General features: G+C 39.9%; 1 protein-coding gene across 12 annotated transcripts in view; it reads right to left on the reverse strand.

Moving 5' to 3' along the window:
• The window catches only part of COBLL1 (cordon-bleu WH2 repeat protein like 1), a 154,747-nt gene extending 140,516 nt beyond the window's left edge, over nt 1-14,231 (reverse strand). For 3 of the 12 annotated variants that reach the window (XM_021075411.1, XM_021075409.1, XM_021075410.1), the window contains exons 1-2: nt 13,716-14,021; nt 12,921-13,035 (exon numbers count right to left, since the gene is read on the reverse strand). In XM_021075411.1, the coding sequence (XP_020931070.1) occupies nt 12,921-13,035; nt 13,716-13,954 (354 nt within the window). In that variant the 5' untranslated portion in view covers nt 13,955-14,021. The other 9 variants (XM_021075418.1, XM_021075412.1, XM_021075419.1 and 6 more) reach the window with 9 other exon arrangements.

Raw genomic sequence — 19,509 nt, forward strand, 5'->3', positions numbered from 1 at the left:
CCACTCTAGTAGACAAGTAATTTGCTGGTCTGTATCCCCAACACTGACCTCTTGCTCAGATTCACACAAACAATTCAAATAATAACCATCCAATAAGTGAGCATAAGTCTAGGTATGTTCATGTATTAAACTCAGCAGTATACACAAGAACAATGTTTAAGAATATAGTCTCACAAAGGAGGCCATCTACAAAATGAAAAGACAACCTACTGAATGGGAGAAAATAGTTGTCAATGATATGACCAATAAGAGGTTAATATCCAAAATAAAGAGCTTATGTAACTCAGTATAAAAAAAAATCAAAAAATGGGCAGAAGAGTTGAGGAAAGGAAACCAATCATGAAAGAATGATTTCATTCCATTTATATGAAGTTTAAGAACAAGCAAAACTAATCTATTGCGATGGAGGTCAAAACAGTGGATTCCTTTGGGAAGTACTGACCTAGGAAAGAGCAAGAGGGAGGATTATAAGGTCCTAGAGGTGTTCTGTATCTTGATCTGATTGATTACATGTTTACATATGTAGACATTCATTGAGCTGTTTACGATTTCTGAACTTTATGTATAATTTTTTAAGTCCTATAAAATTTTAAAAAAAGGAATGTGGTCTCTGTGTTCTAGGGCTTCAAAATCTAGTTAATTTAATCAAACACACCAAAATAAATATTAGTACAACAGATGGTACATATAGCTTAAAGGATGCTAAAATGATCACTTAATAATAGCAAAGGGGGAGGAGAGGGAGAAATAAATCCAACTATCCATCAATAAGTGACTTGTTATATAAATTATAATTCATTCCTACAAAGACATAATACACAGCTATAGAGGAAAGAATGGAGCCCTTTATATAATAAGGTAATAATAAAAGATATATCATTAAGGAGAAAAGCAAGGTACGAAGCATCACCAGCTGTGTATATAAGAGTAAGAAACAATTATACATACACACACGCCATTTTGCTCCTGGCTATAAGGAGGTAATCTGTCCAATGAAATAGCCACCAACCAGATGTGGCTGATGTGACTAAGAAACTGACATTTAAATTTTACATAATTTATTTAAATTTCAAATCTGACCATGTAAAAAATTTTTTTTTCTGTTTAACACAATTTCATTGTTTTGTAGAATTAGAAGCATGTTAACCACTGCATTAGGTAATATATCATTTAACTGAATTTTTTTTTCTTTCTTTTTTTCTTTTTTTTGGTCTTTTGGCCTTTTACGGCTGCACCTGTGGCTATGGAGGTTCCCAGGCTAGGGGTCTAATCGGAGCTGTTGCTGCGGGCCTACACCAGAGCCATGGCAATGCCAGATCCAAGCTGCATCTGCGACCTACACCGCAAATCACGGCAATGCTAGATTCTTAACCCACTGAGAAAGGCCAGGGATAGAACCTGCAACCTCATGGTTCCTAGTTGGATTTGTTTCCGCTGCAACACGACAGGAACTCCTAAACTGAATTTTTTAATCTAGCTCCTAGAAAATTTTGAATTGCATTTGTGCATGCATTGTATTTCCATTGGACAGTACTGGTACTGAGTATCCTTCGAGGATTTATAAGAATCATAACCCTGATTGCCCCTGGAGAGAAATCTGGGTGAATGGGAACCAAGGGGCATGGTGGGGTGGGAGAGGGGGAAGATCTCTCATTATCCGTCATTCTTCCTATTGAATTCTGAGCCATTTGAATATATTGCCAAGTAGAAAAATAATGACTAAAATGATGCGTCTTATATAAACACCACTGTAGGGAATTACTATCATTGGCATAATTACCAATTAAATTTGGATGGACTCTCCCCCCACAAAAAAAGCAGACATGGTATTTTGAAGAGGTTATATATGGTTTGGGGCAGAAAATGCTTTCTAATAACCTAAGATCACAGAAGTGTTTCACAAATTAATGGTGCTAGAGTTACCAACTGAACATGAGAGATTAAAAAATTCAAACCTCAAACTGCTAGTTTAGTGTCCACATAGACTAGCAATTTTGCCCCACTGCCTCTTCTGCCATCAGAGACTATTCTGGTTTTCATTTATTGGTCACTAAATATATTATCCCTGTTTTCCTATTCCTTTGTGCACTTACATCCATAAATAAAATTATAATTAACTTTACATATCCATTTAGCACAGAGTGCATCTACTTGGCTAATCAAAGAAAAAAAAATATCAGGAAAATTCTCCCCTTCCCAATCCATGAAATTCAACTTTTCCATGAAATATAAGCAAATTTTTGTAAAAATATAAGCAAATTACAAAGGGGTCAAAGAAAGTGAGTAATGAGTATTGTATACACAGCTGAGGTACACTTGAAGTATTTAAACAAAAAATAAAAAATAAAATTGCGTATGTACAGGATATTACCATTTCTCCCAAATTTTTCCTTTTTTTTTTTTTTTTTGTCTTTTTAGGGCTGCACCCATGATATATGGAGGTTTCCAGACTAGGGTCGAATTGGAGCTGTAGCTGCTGGCCTACGCCACAGTCACAGCAAGGCCAGATCCAAGCCACATCTGTGGCCTATAGCACAGCTCATGGCAATGCCGGATCCTTAACCCACTGAGCAAGGCCAGGGATCAAACCTGAGTCCTCATGCATACTAGTCAGGTTTGTTTCCACTGAGCCACAATGGGAACTCCTCCTTTTTATCTTAAGAAAAAACACCTTGAACATTTTTTTCTGCTTTGATATAGCCAATTTTAGAACTTTAAATGCATATGTCAGAGTTCCCTGGTGGCCAAGCATGTTAAGGATCTGGCATTGTCTCTGCTGTAGCGTGAATTTGATCCCCTAGTTTGGGAACTTCCCCGTGGCCCGAAACCACAGCTTCAGTGTTCCCCATTAGAAATGTTGATTTTAAGCTAATTAGTTCTCTAGGATCCAGGAAGGAAAATGCCTCCATTCTCAACATCTAAGGACTCCCTTTCTTTTCTCACTCACTCTCTTTCCACTTCCACAAGGACGTTTGACACAGGGCTGTGCTGGTGACTATCATTCTGAGGAAAAAATTTCCTAGCATCACAGAGATAATGTGTGCAAAGCTCAGCCCCTGAGACAGGCCCCCACCAGTCACACAAATCACACACCAGAATGAAGGCTCATCACAATAAACAGAAGCTTTGACTAGGTTTGACTTGAGAACAAGCCATTCTAAATAAACTTGAACTATAAAAACAAAATGGCTAAGTGCCAGACTCTTTCAAAATTGTTTCTTGACAGGAACTTTTATGATATCCCCTGGGAAGACCGACGAGTGGTAAAGGTATCAAGGATGGAATTAAACAGCTACTGCTACACTATGCCCTGCCTCCTAAACCATGTGTGTTTCAGCATGACCCATCATTTCCCAGTGACCCAAAGCTGTTCCTTTAATATGAGTGGTACTTCAGATATTTTTGTGTTCACACCATTACCATTATCTGTGGGTTCTAGAAACTTGGTCTTTACCTTGCTTAGGTTTTACAGTGATATAAGGAAACTGTGAATGCCCCAGATTCACAATATTCAAATATTCATTACTGCCAACTTCAACTTTTGATGTACTTAGTACCTGGAAGAATACAAAAATTACAGCAAATATTCATTCAACATCATCAGATAACTTTTAGAATTGCCACTAAATCTAGATTGGATAATCTGCTTTTTGTCCTAAATAAGTGAGTCACACAGAAAGATGAAAATCCCAGTGTTGCACACCAAATACACACACACACACACACACACACATATATTACATACATACGTAGTCCTGAATTTGATTAGAAAACTCAAAAAATAAAAAAAGCCCATAGGTGTATACATTTTATACTCCTTTAATATGAGTGGTACTTAACATGAAGTGTATACATTTTATACTCCTTTTTTTTTTTTTTTTTTGTCTTTTGTCTTTTTTGTTGTTGTTTTGTTGTTGTTGTTATTGCTATTTCTTGGGCCGCTCCCGCGACATATGGAGATTCCCAGGCTAGGGGTTGAATCAGAGCTGTAGCCACCGGCCTACGCCAGAGCCACAACAACGCGGGATCCGAGCCACGTCTGCAACCTACACCACAGCTCACGGCAACGCCGGATCGTTAACCCACTGAGCAAGGGCAGGGACCGAACCCGCAACCTCATGGTGCCTAGTCGGATTCGTTAACCACTGCGCCACGACGGGAACTCCTATACTCATTTAATATTTTAGGCTATACTTCTTATAAGCACTAAATTAGGTGGAAACACGTTCCTAGCCTTCACAAATTTACCAGCACAAATTTGGGGACTGCATTTTCTCAGCAGCATCTAAAAGTGAATTTCCTATGTACTTCTACATACATATAGGATCACGAGTAGACAATATGAACTACTCTTGGACATTGTTCCTTTCATACCAGACTGTATTTTCTTTCTACCTTCTAACATTCTTTGCCACTTTCATCTTTACTCTACTGAAGCCCAGCAAATAACAATTTCTGCTTTAAGTTAAAGCATCTAACTGCTTCCTGGGAATGGGCACCTTATGTAAAACCAAAGACAGGAAGAAACCACTCCCATAATCTGGAAAGACATTTTGCTCAGTAGTTTTGCTGCCAACTACTAACTGAATTACAAATACCTGAGAATATTGAGAGCTGCCTCAAACCAGAAAACACAGATGCTGTCCTGTAAGACAAGGACCTTGCCTCTTAATTCTACCGGAGCAGAGATACCTGATTAGCAGATGCAAAAGAAGAGAGAAACAAAGGGTTGCTCCTTTCCCTGCCACTTCTGCTTTGTGTATAGCATGCATCCACTTTAGTACAAAGAAGAAAATCAGTTCAATGGCTCGTATAATCATCTTGACTACTGTGGGAGCAATCCCTCTAGAAACTACAGCACATCCATCAGATCTGGGAATGACAAGATGGTAGCCATTTTCAGATTTAGCAACTCAATTTCCTGTTTTTCCAGCACAACTGAACTGATACATGACTGTAGCAGCTATTAAAACTCTGGCTATTCCCTTTGGGGTTATCTAATACTTCCTCACTTCCATTTCTCCAGAAATAACAGCATGTGTGAATGTGCATGTAATAGCAGGTGTGAAGGTTAGAAACAAAAGTCCTCCTCCAGGAGGTGATAAACATCCTACCCAGACTTGTGCATCTTAACTCTACTTCCTTACAAACATATATTGGTCTAAGTACAGAAGCTGCAATGGTAGGCTACAGAGTGAAATGGTGTATTTAATTCTTAAAAAATACACCAAAATACATACAAATTAGTGCTAATCTCTCAAATTAATTATATTGCAAAACAATGCACTTTTTCTAGTGATATTATCGTTTAAAAAACAACCTGATTCCTATGGCATTCAACCCTATTTAAAATTAACCTACATCCCCACACAAGAAATCGGAGTCGTTCTTTTAAAAGCACAACCACATTTTGGACACAAACTATTGTATCTCAGGTTCTTTTTCAACCCTACTTCAGAGTCTTGCCTCTGAACCACTCTGGTTATTTTTAAAAATCAAATCCCCCCAAATATGGATGGTATTTTCACTCTTTTAATTCCATCCAAAGTAATTTTCTACAAGCCTGAGGCAATGACAAAGGAAAACGTTTGTCCTATTAACCCATACTCTTCTTTAAAAAAATAATTGTATTACCTCTAAAGCTCTGACTTCAGTGGGGGAGGGGCACTCAATAGGAAGGGAACAAGAGTCCCCACAGGAAGTTAAAGTGAGGGATTCAGAGGTCATTCTTCTCTCTGCTCACGGCGCACCTCCATCCTCACTGCCTCACAACCGCAAACCTGAAAACCTTGATGGGACTACAGTTTTGTTTTTTTTTTCCTGTAGAGGAGACAGTGAAGAAAATGACTCAGCCCCATAATGTACTGTGCTTTCCTCTCTTCAAATCCCTGAAGACCTGCCTTGAGCTACACCCCTGAGCTCTGCAGCATGAAAAGGCACAGATATGAAGATGTTGCCCAATACAGGACACCATACATACTGGAAACCCAAATACCTTCATTTATTCCCTATGAAACTTGGAAAGTGTCATCTTTGTAAAGATGTGTAACGATTTAAAATATATTAAAAGTTACAAATAATTCTAGGTTTTCAGCTTTCTCTAAGTTGAACTTAAACTCTCTTCCGCCATCTTTTTTTTTTTTTTTTTTTTTTTTTGTCTTTTTTGCTATTTCTTGGGCCGCTCCTTCGGCATATGGAGGTTCCCAGGCTAGGGGTCTAATCGGAGCTGTAGCCACTGACCTACACCAGGGCCACAGCAACGCGGGACCCGAGCCGCGTCTGCAACCTACATCACAGCTCACGGCAACGCCGGATCCTTAACCCACTGAGCAAGGGCAGGGACCGAACCGGCAACCTCATGGTTCCTAGTCGGATTCGTTAACCACTGCGCCACGACGGGAACTCCCCTCTTCCGCCATCTTAATAATGAGATGGCCACCTCAATTATTTTTTTCTCAAACTACTCTGCAATTCAACTCCACAGCTCTTTTTATGTCTGAAGTCAATAAATAGGTTTAACTTCTTTACACTTATAAACAGCATTGTGAACTTAAAGTATATGAGGAAGAAAAAAACAAAAACCAAGCTCACTCAAGCATTTTTTCCAAAGACTAGTCAGTCTTTGAGAGTCTTTTCCAAGGGATTCATTCCTCAGATATGAAGTTTGTATGCAAAACTGAAGACATTTGGCCCTTTATAAATAGTCATGGGAAACTTCTTTCTCCCATAGTTTTAGTTTGTTTTTACTGTAACAGATGGGGAAAACATTTAGCGAAGTCATAAAAAAAGGTCTTATAATAACTGTCACCCTAATGTTAGAGAACTAAAACCTTAAGGATATGAAATATCTTTCTATTTTTGGCCTTGTTCACAGCATGTGGAAGTTCCGTGGCCAGGAATTGAACCCAAGCTACAGGAGCAACTCAAGCCACTGTGTGACACTAGATCCTTAACCCATTGCACCACAAGGGTATGCCTGAAGCATATTTAACAGCAATAAGAAAAACATTTGCTGAAAATTGTAAAGACGGTTTGTGTAACTCGTGAAATAGGTATAAACTGGAAGGAAAAAAAAACTAGCTAGGAGTTCCTGCTACCTTGGGCCAGCTCCTTGGTTCTAAATGCCTCAGTCATTTATTGATGAAAGTGTCTCCAGCACACAAGTTTAGAACTTCTCTTTAAAATATATTCTGATATCATATAAATGTTAAAATTCTATATTGTTTGCCTGTGGGGGGAACACAACTACCACTAATCACCATTCTACAAAATCTCTTACTATAAGAAATATCTTGCTTTATGCAAATAAAATGTCATTTTGTTACAATTTATATTTAAGTTCAGTACCTAGATGCCTCCCCTGGTAAATAAATTTTGAATTCAATAATCATTACTTCCTTTACCAATGTCATAAGTTAGCCTATGGGGGTGTCAGCAAATTTTTTCTGCATATGAACAGAGGGTAAATATTTTTAGCTTAGAAGCATAATATCTCTGTCTGGACTAGCCAACTACAATATGAAAGCAAGCATAAACAATACGTAAATAAGGGGGCACAGCTGTGTGCCAACAAAACTCTACAGAAACTGGTAGAGGAAAAAGGATTAATATGCAGAATATGAAGTGAACTCCTAAAATTAAACAACCAAAAAAGCAACCCAATTGAAACAAAGGCAAAGGACTTGAATAGACATTTCTCAAAAGAAGATATACAAATGGCCAATAAGCACATGAAATTACATACAACATCACTAATCATCAGGGAAATGCAAATCAAAACTGTAATGAGATACCACCTCACACTCATTAGGACAGCCCTGTCAAAAAAACACAAAAATAACAAGTACTGGCAAGGATGTGGAGAAGCCAGAAAGAAGCCTTGTGCACTGTTTCGGGGAATAGCAGCTATGGAAAATAGCATGGCAGCCCTCAAAAAAATTAAAAATAGGGTTACCATATCATCCATCAATTCTACTACAAAAGAACTGCATGTAGGAGTTCCCTTTGTGGCTCAGCAGTAAGGAACCAGACTAGTAACCATGAGGATGTGGGTTTGATTCCTGGCCTTGCTCAGTGGGTGAAGGCTCTGGTGTTGCCATGAGCTGTAGTGTAGGTTGCAGATGCGACTCACATCCCAGTTGCTGTGGCTATGGTGTAGGGCAGCAGCTGCAGCTCTGATTTGACCCCAGGCCTGGGAATTTAAATACGCCAGGGGTGCAGCCCTTTAAAAAAAAAAAAAAAAAAGAACTGAAAGCAGGGTCTCAAAGAGATATTGAAGACCCATGTTTCCAGCAGCATTATTCATAATAGCTAAACTATGGGAAGCAACTTGTGTCCATCAACAGATAAATGGATAAGCAAAATATGGAATGCTATGCAGCCTCAAAAAGGAAATTCTGACGTATGATATAACATGGGTAAACTCTGAGGATATGATATGTGAAATAAGCCAGTCACAAAAAGACAAAGACTGTCTGGTTCCATTTATATGAGGTAATCAGAGTGGTCAAATCAGAGATAGAAAGTAGAATAGTGCTTGTCAGGGGCTGGGGGGAGGGACTGGGGAGTTACTGTTTAATGGGTACAGAGTTTCAGTTACCCAAGATGAAGAGAGTTCTGGAGATGGACAGTGATAATAGCAGCACAACAATATGAATGTACTTAGTACCACTGAATTGTACACTTTAAAATGGTTAAGATGGGAAATTTTATGTGTATTATGCCAAGATTTTAAAAAATTAGAAAAAAGAAAACAAAAGCCAAAGAGGTGGAGGACTCATTTCAACTTTATGGACATAGTTTGCTCAGCCAAAGTTTGCTGATCAATGAGCTAGGATACCGCATTTTAAGTTCTAAGCATATCCAGAATGTTTCAAAGTTAATATATCAAAGTACCATATCTATGCTAATATCACCTTCCTTCATTTTTTTTTCTGCACTATTACTGTATAAGTAAAGCTCTTAAGATCAAAAGTCAATATCCCAGTACCTAGAAAAAAAATGTGTTTTATATAAAATAAGGGCTCACAAGTTTTGACTAATTAATTACATCAACACACCTGTCTCAATAACATGAAGCTTGACATTTATTATTATATAAATACACCTGGTGCTTCAATAATAAGGTTAGGTGATGTTATTCTATTATTCTCTAACATATTCAGAGGAAATCAGACTTTGAACAAAATGTCTGGCATTATCTTAGTAAACAATTGTATTTTTCTTATTTGGTCAAAAACCCTACTTTTGAAATTATGCTATAATAAATTCAATAGTTTCCTAAGAGCAGAAAATAAGTACAGATTTGACATCTGTCATCTGACAAAAGAAGGTCAGTTTACTATGAGTTAAATTAAATCATGAAAGTATTAAATATGACTTTAAAGACATAAACCAAATATTTAAGTTCCTTTTAAATGCTAGACATTGGGTTTTTTCATTCGCATTTGAATTTATAGAAGCTTTTTTTTTTAAGTGTACTGTAAACAAAATTGTAAGAAGAATTAAGACAATGCACCCATAAAGCGACTTAATCCATTAGGTATAATCCATGGTAGCAAATATCCTGGGTAACAAGCCTAGTGACGAAGAGCATATTGAGAATCAACTCTACCTCTATTATACTTGCATCCCTTAATGCTATATAGCCTTGAGTATGTTAATTAAGTTCTCTAAGTCTCAGCTCCAAAATTTTAAAACGGAGTTATATACTTCCTTAAAAATAAGCAGGAAAAACAATTTAAATACTGTACAATACTTTCATGGAAACTTTCAAAAGGCAAAATAGAGGTGAAAGTTAGGATATCGGGTTCCCTAAAAATGGTTAATAACAGCCTCCATTCCATTTATGGCTTCACCTCCATCTCAGCTGGTGACACTTAATGAAAGGTTTGCAGATCTGAACGCATATTAGAAACACCTAACAGCATTTTAAACCTCTCTCTGCCCTTATCCTCTCCCAGGTCAATTAAACTTAGAATAGGTAGGGGTGTGAGAGCTTGGATATTAGTTTTAAAGACACCTGGGTAATTACGTTGAAACCTCAGCAAAAGCATTCAACTTCTAAGTAGTCAATAAGTGAAAGAGTTCCCGTTGTGGCACAGCAGAAACAAATTCAACTAGAAACCATGAGGTTGCGGATTGGATCCCTGGTCTCTCTCAGTGGGTTAAGGATCTGGCGTTGCCGTGAGCTGTGGTATAGGCTGGCAGCTGTGGCTCCAATAAGACCCCTTGCCTGGGAATCACCATATGCCATAGGTGCAGCCTCAATAAATAAATGTTAGCTAACAAGAACTCAGTTTATACAATCAGCAAAATTTGAGAACCAATAACACATCCAAATAAAAGCTTAAGGCAGCTGCTTAATCATTTAATTTTTACTACCCTTCAATTAACTTCATAGCTCCAAAGCTACAAAAGAAATAGGCTTTTTCACCCTAACCATTCCTGAAAATTTATATTTTATATATCTGTTCCATCAAGCAAGAACACCAGTACTGATAGTTCTAAAGATAACGTATCCTGCGGACTCTAAAATTTCTCATACTGTGGTCAGGAAAAGATTAAAAGCAATTAATGCAATAAACTAGGCAACTAAAGTCCTTCAGATTTTGCCACTAATTTGCTCTGGGACTTCAGTAAAATCACTCAGTATCTGATCTCTGGATTCTTATAAGGAGTTGTACTACATTTCTTTAAAATGACCTGTTACAAATATGTAAAACTTGGAAAATTACATACAAAGGGATTCTTTAGAGCAGTAATATCCATAGTTAAGGCCTCATAGGCTATTAGAATAACAAATCATGATTTAATTACTTTTAGGGTAGAGAATTTATTTTCCAGATATAACAATTTATTATAACATACTGATTGGGATTGCTCCCTGCCACCTCCCAAATTCACATATCTAGGATAATTTCTTCCCACAATTAAAACCTTTTTTAAAAAAATGTTTTGGGGTTTTCAGGGGAAAAAAAGGCAACACTGAATACTAAATATTCAACAGGTATTATATAATAGGCACTTGGGATATGCCCAGGAACAATACAAACAAATGAAAGAAGACAAAGAAGTAATTTTTAAAATGTTTATACCTTTCAGATATTTTTAACTTCTCTGAATAGAATAATCCAAAGCAAAATGATATAGTGAGGGGTTTTATTTTAGATGAGATGCAGAAGTATTCTTCCGGGTCTTTCTTTAGATTTGGAGATGGCAGGGCAAAACTCCTAAAAAGTATTTTCCTCATATTTGAGAAATCAGCTAAAGCAATTTTGTACATTTTTTTAAACAGAATTTCCATTTAACTTTTACATTCTCACAAGTAAAATCTGAAGTATCTTGCTACAGTGGTGCTTAACACTAGAAAGTTCTATTTCTTTCATCTCAGAGCCATCCGATCTCACCTACTTTACCCACAAATATTATTTGATTTCTGAACATCTAATCCATTTGCAAATCCACAAATTTAATACTATCTTTTTTGGGGGGTACCTGAGTACATTTCTGTATTCCTGCAGCTCCATTGAGAGGTCCACGCTTTAATGATTAATTTCTTCCTGACAATGTATTTCTTTCCTCATACATCCTAACGTGACAATATATGAAAGAATATATGATAATATTTAAATAAAAAAACTGGGGAAAGATTAGAAACAGAAGTCAACAGAAATATGACTATTTGCAAAGGGGAGAAGATAACTAATTGAAACAAAAAAATGAAAGAATTAATTCATACACTACATGTTTCCTCTACGTAAGCATTATACTAAATATCTTTTATATTAGTCATGTTGCTTTGAGACTTTTCCATGTTTCCTCTAGACAACTGCCAATGTTCAAATGGTCTCTGATGAATAAACATGCTGTGACTTGCTTCTAAGGAAACGCATGTCATGTTCCAGGGGAAAATGATTTCTCTACTCCTAAATGAGGAAAACTATACAACTCTCATTCATTAGTTACACAGTCGATTCTTCCTTAGCGTGTCTGTTCATATTCTCTTGGATGCTTTTCTGTGTTCAGAATAACTATCAGAAAAGAAATTGAGCTGGGGGGAGACACTTGAAGGAAAAAGTTACACTTCTACAAAAGGGCTTCCCACTTCACAAGCTCAACTAGCGCCTGTGTTAAACTTTCACTGTTTACCAAGACGAAGGTTATTTTCCGGTGCTCCCCATCTCTTGCAGAACTACCTGTTCTCGTTACTGTTTACCCAAAGACAGAGCAAGGTGATTATTAGCATATCTGGCAAGAAGACGTGCTCCATTTAATATTAACTCACCATGTGACAGCCCCTTCCCCTCCAACCTCTCTTAAACGTGTACGAATACAAAGAAAAGTATCGTGTTTGCAGTCTGACTCTGCGCTAGGCTTTGGCACCAGCAATTGGCTAGAGGCACACACACCCCCAATCCGAGGCGCGCAACCTGCCCGTCCCGGAACTGTCATGCGGACTGACAGCTGGCACACCTTCCTGTCGCCCTCCACCCGGTCGCCGAAGGCCCCTTTCCTACAGTCACCTTGACAGTGCTCACCTGCTGGGCCTCAGCCCTTGGCCAAGAAAACTTTTTTCCCCTTCCCAGGAGTTCACTTACAGGTATCCTCCGCCTCTCTCCCACAGCCCCAACAATGGGCCCTTTGTTACCATTTTGCTCCCGGACTTCTTACCCAATGCCTGGCATTCAGCTGCCCTTCAGCTACTCAGAGAAGCCCCGGTAGGAAAGCAATCAAAAACTACCCGAGCCCCGTCCCCGGGCGGCCTCCGAGGAAGCCTGGAGGAAGCCGCCTCGTTGGCCGCGTGTCCTACTGCGGGTGAATCAGGCCGCCGACTGGGTGGCGAGCTGCTAGCCAGGTAACTGGTTGGAGCCCGGGCAAACCTCGTCCTCTCCCTCCCGGGTCGGCCCTTGGAGACTCACCCTGCTGGGGCAGCCGGCTGAGGCGCCGCCAGGGCGTCCTGCGCGCTCGGAACTCCGCCGTCCATCGCCCTGCTGGGTGCTGCGCGGGCTCTGGCTCCGAGGCGGCGCGTCACTGCTGTAGTGGGAGAGGCCGGCGGGTCAGGGCGGGACGCACGCCTTCCCGAGGCCTGAGCAGGGTTGGCGGCGCGTCAAGAGCCCGCCCGAGTCGCCCGAGCCCTGGGTTAGACCGCCCGCCTCCCGGGTGCGCTTCCACCTGCGGGCCGGGCTCCCAGCCTGTGGGCGCGCCGCTGGGTCTAGCGGCCGGAGGGAGGCGGCGCAGTAGCCCCCGCCCCTGGGGTTACTGGGTAGCCATTCGGCGCCTCTCGGGGAGGGAGCGGAGCTGCCCGGGCTGGAAGGAGGAGGAACGGGACGAGGGGCGAGGCGCACAGGCACCGCCGTCGCCACGCCGGCAGTGCGATTCCGGGCCCCCTCGGCCAAGTTTGCACAAACAAAACGCCCTGGGGAAGCTTTTCACGAAGAAAAAGCTGGGAGGGCTCATTTCTCTTTTCCCACCCAGGGCTCCTACTTTCTTTTCAAAAGGAGACAGTAGCTCCCTGTTCTCTCCCACGGCTTCCTCTCCCACATGTCCCTCCTCTAGACCCGGCGCTCGCTTTCGGCTCTCCAGCCAGGGCTTGAGGAGAGAGCGGCTGCCTCTCCGAGGCTCAGTCCAGCGCGGACCGGACCGCAGCTTCGCATCCCCTACCTCACCGGCGGGTGCCGGCGCCGCCTGGCCTCTCCCCGGGCCGGCTCACTCACCCTGCCCCATTTCCCTGACCAGAGCCCGGGAGCCAGCAGCCGCCTCCGCCAGTCGGCCACTCAGAAGTGGCGACGGGGCTCGGCGGCATCGGAGTGAAACGAGCAGCGAGCCGGAGAGAGAAAAGTGTGGGGGGTGGGCGAGGACCGAGTGGTAATTTCCTTCCCCTGGGGCTTAAGGGCTTTGGGGTCCAGTTGGGGAAGCCGAACGGAAAGGAGGCTCCTGCGCAGTGTGTTCTCATTCCCACCGCTAGGGTGTCGCTTTGGGAAGCTTGGCCCGCCTGGGCCGGACAGGTGGGGAGGAAGGGAGGGTACCTGCCCCGCAAGGAGCCGAGGGGAGGATCCAGGAGCCGTGGAAGTGCCGGGAGAAACTCGAAGAACCGGGCCGGCAGCTTGCCCTCCCTTCCAGTCTCACCTTCCCCCATCCAGGGTGGGTTTTTTTTGCTTTGTTTTGTTTTTTTCCAACCTGACTTCTAAAGTTGCTCTTCTGTTAAAAGCATACCCGTGACACTGTGATTTTTCTACGCGGTGGCATGTTTAAGCTTGCCTTGTCTTCAGAGGCATATTTCTTTCTTTCTTTCTTTCTTTCTTTCTTTCTTTCTTTCTTTCTTTCTTTCTTTTTTTTATTTTTAAGCCTATAATAACTGTGACGTGAGGCCTGGACGTATATCTGGTGACAATCTATGAACTAAGATTCAAATGATAGGTTTTATTCACCTCGAAAGTTTTACAGGAAGAAATCAGACACAATTGTGTAACTGCACGTTTTCCCACGTGCAAGGCCTTTAGATGATCCTTTACACCTGACAAACAGGTATATTTGCATATCTTGTGTGCCAGTTGTTGTAAGGTGCAAGCCATTTTTGATTGGTCCAAAAGCTTACATTCAGGAATACAACTTGAAATTAGAAATTAACTTTACACTTTAAAACGGAAATACTTCAATAAACCAGTAGAGAGATTAGACGAAAGACCATCTTTTAGGAGGCTTCTGCTGCGCTGTTAAAAACAACCCATCTGTATTAACCACTTCACCCTATTGATAGAATAAAGTTTGGTAGGTGGGTTAAACTGATACTTAGAACCAACATTTGACTAAACCAAAGTTTGACTAAGGCTCTTTAAGTTATATCCACTGTGGCAACCCAGAGGATTGCTGAAACTAACATACTAAATACCCAATGTGCCTTTTGTCTCTTATGGACCGTAATTACTATTTATTCCTTCCTATGCATAATATATTCCTTTCATTGTATTTCTACATATGAAAAGGGGAAAAAGTAGCTTATTTGGATTACAATATTGGAGTCATATCAGAAAAAGTTGCTGTTTAATATTTTACTTAATATATTAGTCAATTCAGTTAAATCCATCTGGATTTTAGTCTTCAAACAATTTCATGAACCAGTTATACCTCTAAATGACTAGCTTTTACAGTTGCTCACACAGACAATAATGTAAACATTGAGTAATAGTGAAACCTAAAGTCTATAAATTTCAGTCACCAAATGAAGATTAAACTTTAGTTTCAACCTTAATTTATGACATGCTAGTAATTTTATTGACTCCATTAGTCTAATCTGAAACATAAAATGTTACCATAACATTTCATAATTGCTGGAGGCTTTTTGAATGCTTACCAATTTTTCCTATCCTCCTCCTGGTTTTAGGTGTGGAAGAGGATTACACTCTCCACCCCACTGAAATTAGGTATGGTGATGTAACTGGTTTTGATAAGTAAATGTAAGCAGACACGAAATATTTCATTTCCTGGTAGAATTCCTTAAGGGCCAGTGCCTGACTTTCCATGCTCTCTTCCCTTGCTGCTGCAATCACAAAGATTTACATTAAGCTGGAGGTGTCATAGGACTGAAAGATCCTGGGATGCTGTACTATTACACTGGGCATAGCTGCCCTGGAGAGCCCCAGGATCTACAACAGAATTAGCATAAAGCAAGAAATAAACTTGTGTTGGGTTAAGCTACTAAAATACTGGAGTGGTTTGTTGTCCAGCATTTCTTAGCCTGCCTTAGTTTTGTTTTTGTTTTTGTTTTTCTTTTCTTTTCTTTTTTAGGGCCACACCTGTGGCATGTGGAAGTTCCCAGGCTAGGGGTCACATTGGAGTTGTAGCTGCTGGCCAACACCACAGTCACAGCAACACAGGATCCGGGCTGCGTCGAGGCCTACAACTGCAACTCATGGCAACACCAAATCTTTTAACCCACTGAGAGAGGACAGGGATCAAAAGCCCATCCTCATGGATAGAGTCAGATTCTTGACCCACTGAGAAGCAATGGGAACTCCTTTTAGTTGTAATTATATTTGATGACTTTCAGAATCTCTAATAGGCTAAGCTCAGAGTTCTCACATGGTAATTACTAAACTATTCCCCCCCCCACCCCTATTCTGATGGTTGCCCAGCTCATTAGCAACATAGTAATCAAGTTGCTATAAATCTTTGTACACAATAGTGAAAAACTGCCCCCTGCCCAGTCCTTCCCTCTTTGCTTAACTATTGCAAAATTGTCAACGTTTCCAAGATTCTGCTCAATTTCTGTCTGTTTGGAACTCTCCCTTGCCCACTCCATCCAATCATTTTTAATTTATGTGCTTAGGTGTTATTTCCTCTGGAGGACTTTCCATACTGCACTTGGAGAATTAGCTCTTCCCTCTCTTATCCCCCTTAGAAGTCTATGAGGTGAGGCCAGGCCTCAAGACACTTTGTTTCATTTATTCATTACACAATAACAGTGTTGGAGGGTTTAAGGGACTGCCTCTTATCCTTTATGTCCCTAAAGCATAGCCTAGAACACAAGAAGCTCTCTGCACATATTTGCGGAAGGAATTAAGCAGTGAGGGAATCCTTAAGGACTCCACTCTTCAGGGAACTTAAGAGGCAAGTGGGACCTCACGTCAGGGAAGTCTTTTTCAATCCAAAGGGGGCAGTTAACCATTTAAAATGGAACAGATAAGAGGTGAATTTGTCCTACCAAGGAGAGATTTATTCTCTACATGGTTACCTGATGGAGTTAGTTTCAAAATCACCAAGTAAAGGAGTTCCTATCGTGGTGTAGTGGTTAACGAATCCGACTAGGAACTATGAGGTTGAGGGTTCAATCCCTGCCCTTGCTCAATGGGTTAAGGATCTAGCGTTGCCATGAGCTGTGGTGCAGGTGGCAGACGTGGCTTGGATCCCGAGTTACTGTGGCTCTGGCATAGGCCAGTGGCTATCCAATTAGACCCCTAGCCTGGGAACCTCCATATACCTCGGGAGCGGCTCAAGAAAAGGCAAAAAATAAAAACAAAAAACACCAAGTAGAGAGGTCTATCTAGCTATACATTTCTTTGCATGACAATCTAGGTTTCAGATTTCTATTGGAGAATATTAAAAGGGAAAGCAGTTTACACACCTAAATATATAAGCACTTATATAAAAAGAAACATACATTGGTTCAAGTGGGAATGCAAAATTTGTTAGAATATGAAATTGGGGTATGTCTAAATATTTTTGTAAACTGTTTGGAACACTGAAAACCTTTTAAATACCTAAATATCCTTTTGTTCAAGTATAAGTGCCACAGAAAAGGTTTATTATTTAAAATGGAAAAAAATCACATTTCTAAAAATTAAAAGTATAGAAAAATGTTCTTTCTGGTAAATTTCAATTAGCTTTTAACTCATCAGATTTTATATCTTGAAACTTGGATAATCACTGAACATTTTCTTACAATAGACTTCCCAAGTAGATTATATATTATGCATTCATGAATTAAATTTTATTTTGATAAGGGGAATATTTATTGCATGTCTTCAATACCAAGCATTGTGCTAAGGAAACAAAGATAGCAAAGATACTGCCTCTACCCTGAAGGGGCTCAGACCACTGGAATCAATAGTAATTTTGTGGTATTCAAGAAAGTGAAATTAAAGGAAACTGGTCAATAATCAGTGTAGGATCCTCTATCTCTCTTTCAAAAGATAAAGTCAAATGTATCTTCAATTCAAATGATCAAAAGAAGAAATGCCTGTTTAATAAGCTATGTCTTTTATAAATGGCACTATATTTCTATATCATCATATACATTTCTAGGCAGACTCTCTTATTAACATGCACACATTCCAGGATAAAAGTGAGCCCTAAAGAAACATGCATGGGCATGCAGACATGTAAAATATTTAGTACAATGGGCATGCAGGGGGCCGAGGTTTCAGTGCCCATCTAAATTCTAAGACACTGATTCTGATATGTCGGCACCAAGTTGTCTAAAATCCACTTTCTTCTTTCCTCTTTAAGTTGTTTGTCAAAATGAATTTCTTTTTCTGGATTATATAATCTGTTACTGGTTGGCAGTAGGTTTCTTACTCATTGGAAGAGAATAAGCCCTTTTATAACATTAAAGTTTCAGCACTGTGAAAAATACCCTTGTGACTTAAAACACTATTCAAATAATGGATATTTCCTCTCAAAAAAAATAAATAAATAAAGACTAAGGATGAAAAACCAATTTAAATTATATCTATTTGATATAACAATTAACAAAATTGTGGTGTTTATTTAGCATTTTAATACTGCCTATTAAATTGTAACTATAACTGGGAGCTACATTTCTCCCTTTCTAAGTCTTAAAGAGCTTGGTAAACTCTTAATTGCTTATCAGTTTCTGAGTATCAAAATGTACAACTTTGAGCCAGGCAGCCACTGACTCTGGCTTTCCGGGCATAAATCTAAGATGCCTCAGCATACTTCCTTCTTGAAGAGCTTGCCTTTTCTCTTGGAAGGCTGAGCATGGGTGTGGTTAACTAAGTACCACCGTGGTTAAGAGCTCAGGCTCTGGAGATAGGTAGATTTGAGTTCACATCCCTGGCTTGGCAACTTACTATCTGGGTGACATTAACGTTCCTAGCAAAGAAAAACCACCAGTGAAGATAAAATAAGTGTCCAGTGAAGGTAATGGAGACCCTTTTCTTTCTTTCTTTCTTTTTCTTTCTTTCTTTCTTTCTTTCTTTCTTTCTTTTCTTTCTTTCTTTCTCCCCTTTGTCTTTTTAAGGCCACATCCATGGCATGTGGAAGTTCCCAGGCTAGGGGTCAAATAGGAGCTGTAGCTGTCAGCCTACACCACAGACACAGCAACGCCAGATCCAAGTCACATCTTCAACCTACATGAGAACTCATGGCAATGCCAGATCCTTAAAGATCCTTAACCTACTGAGCAAGGGCTGGGATCAAACCCACATCCTCATGGATACTAGTCAGGTTCTTTACCACTGAGCCACAATGGGAACTCCTGGAGACCCTTTTCTTAAATAATGTTACAAATGGGAGCCACCTGTGTCTTGGTTATGGCTTCGTTTTTGAGGCAGAAATCTTTTTCTCCTGAGAGTTCTGGCTCCTTGTGCTTATCATATTCTTGGTCAAAAAATTCAACTAGGGAATCTTCAATTATGTTATCTATAAATATTCTATGATCTTAGAGTTCTTTTTGTCTCTATGTAGAATAATCAAGATCATTGTGTTGAAAACTATCAGATATTTATGTGTGAATGATTAAGAACAAGACTTCTCATTGTAACGCCTTGCAAAATGCTTTCATTTATTGAGTATGCGTTGAGCCCTTCAAAATTTGCAGAGATAGACACCACATCTCTACTTTACTATTCTGGGAACTAAAGCAAATGACTTGCCCAAAGCTACTATATGAGTGAAGAGACAAAACTAGGTTCAAAAGTCACTTCTTCCGGTTTCTATTTTGTATTTTGTTTTTTTTTTTTTTTTTTTTTTTTTTTTTTGTCTTTTTAG

Source organism: Sus scrofa, chromosome 15, assembly GCF_000003025.6.
Source record: "Sus scrofa isolate TJ Tabasco breed Duroc chromosome 15, Sscrofa11.1, whole genome shotgun sequence".
NCBI classification, from domain to species: Eukaryota; Metazoa; Chordata; class Mammalia; order Artiodactyla; family Suidae; genus Sus; species Sus scrofa.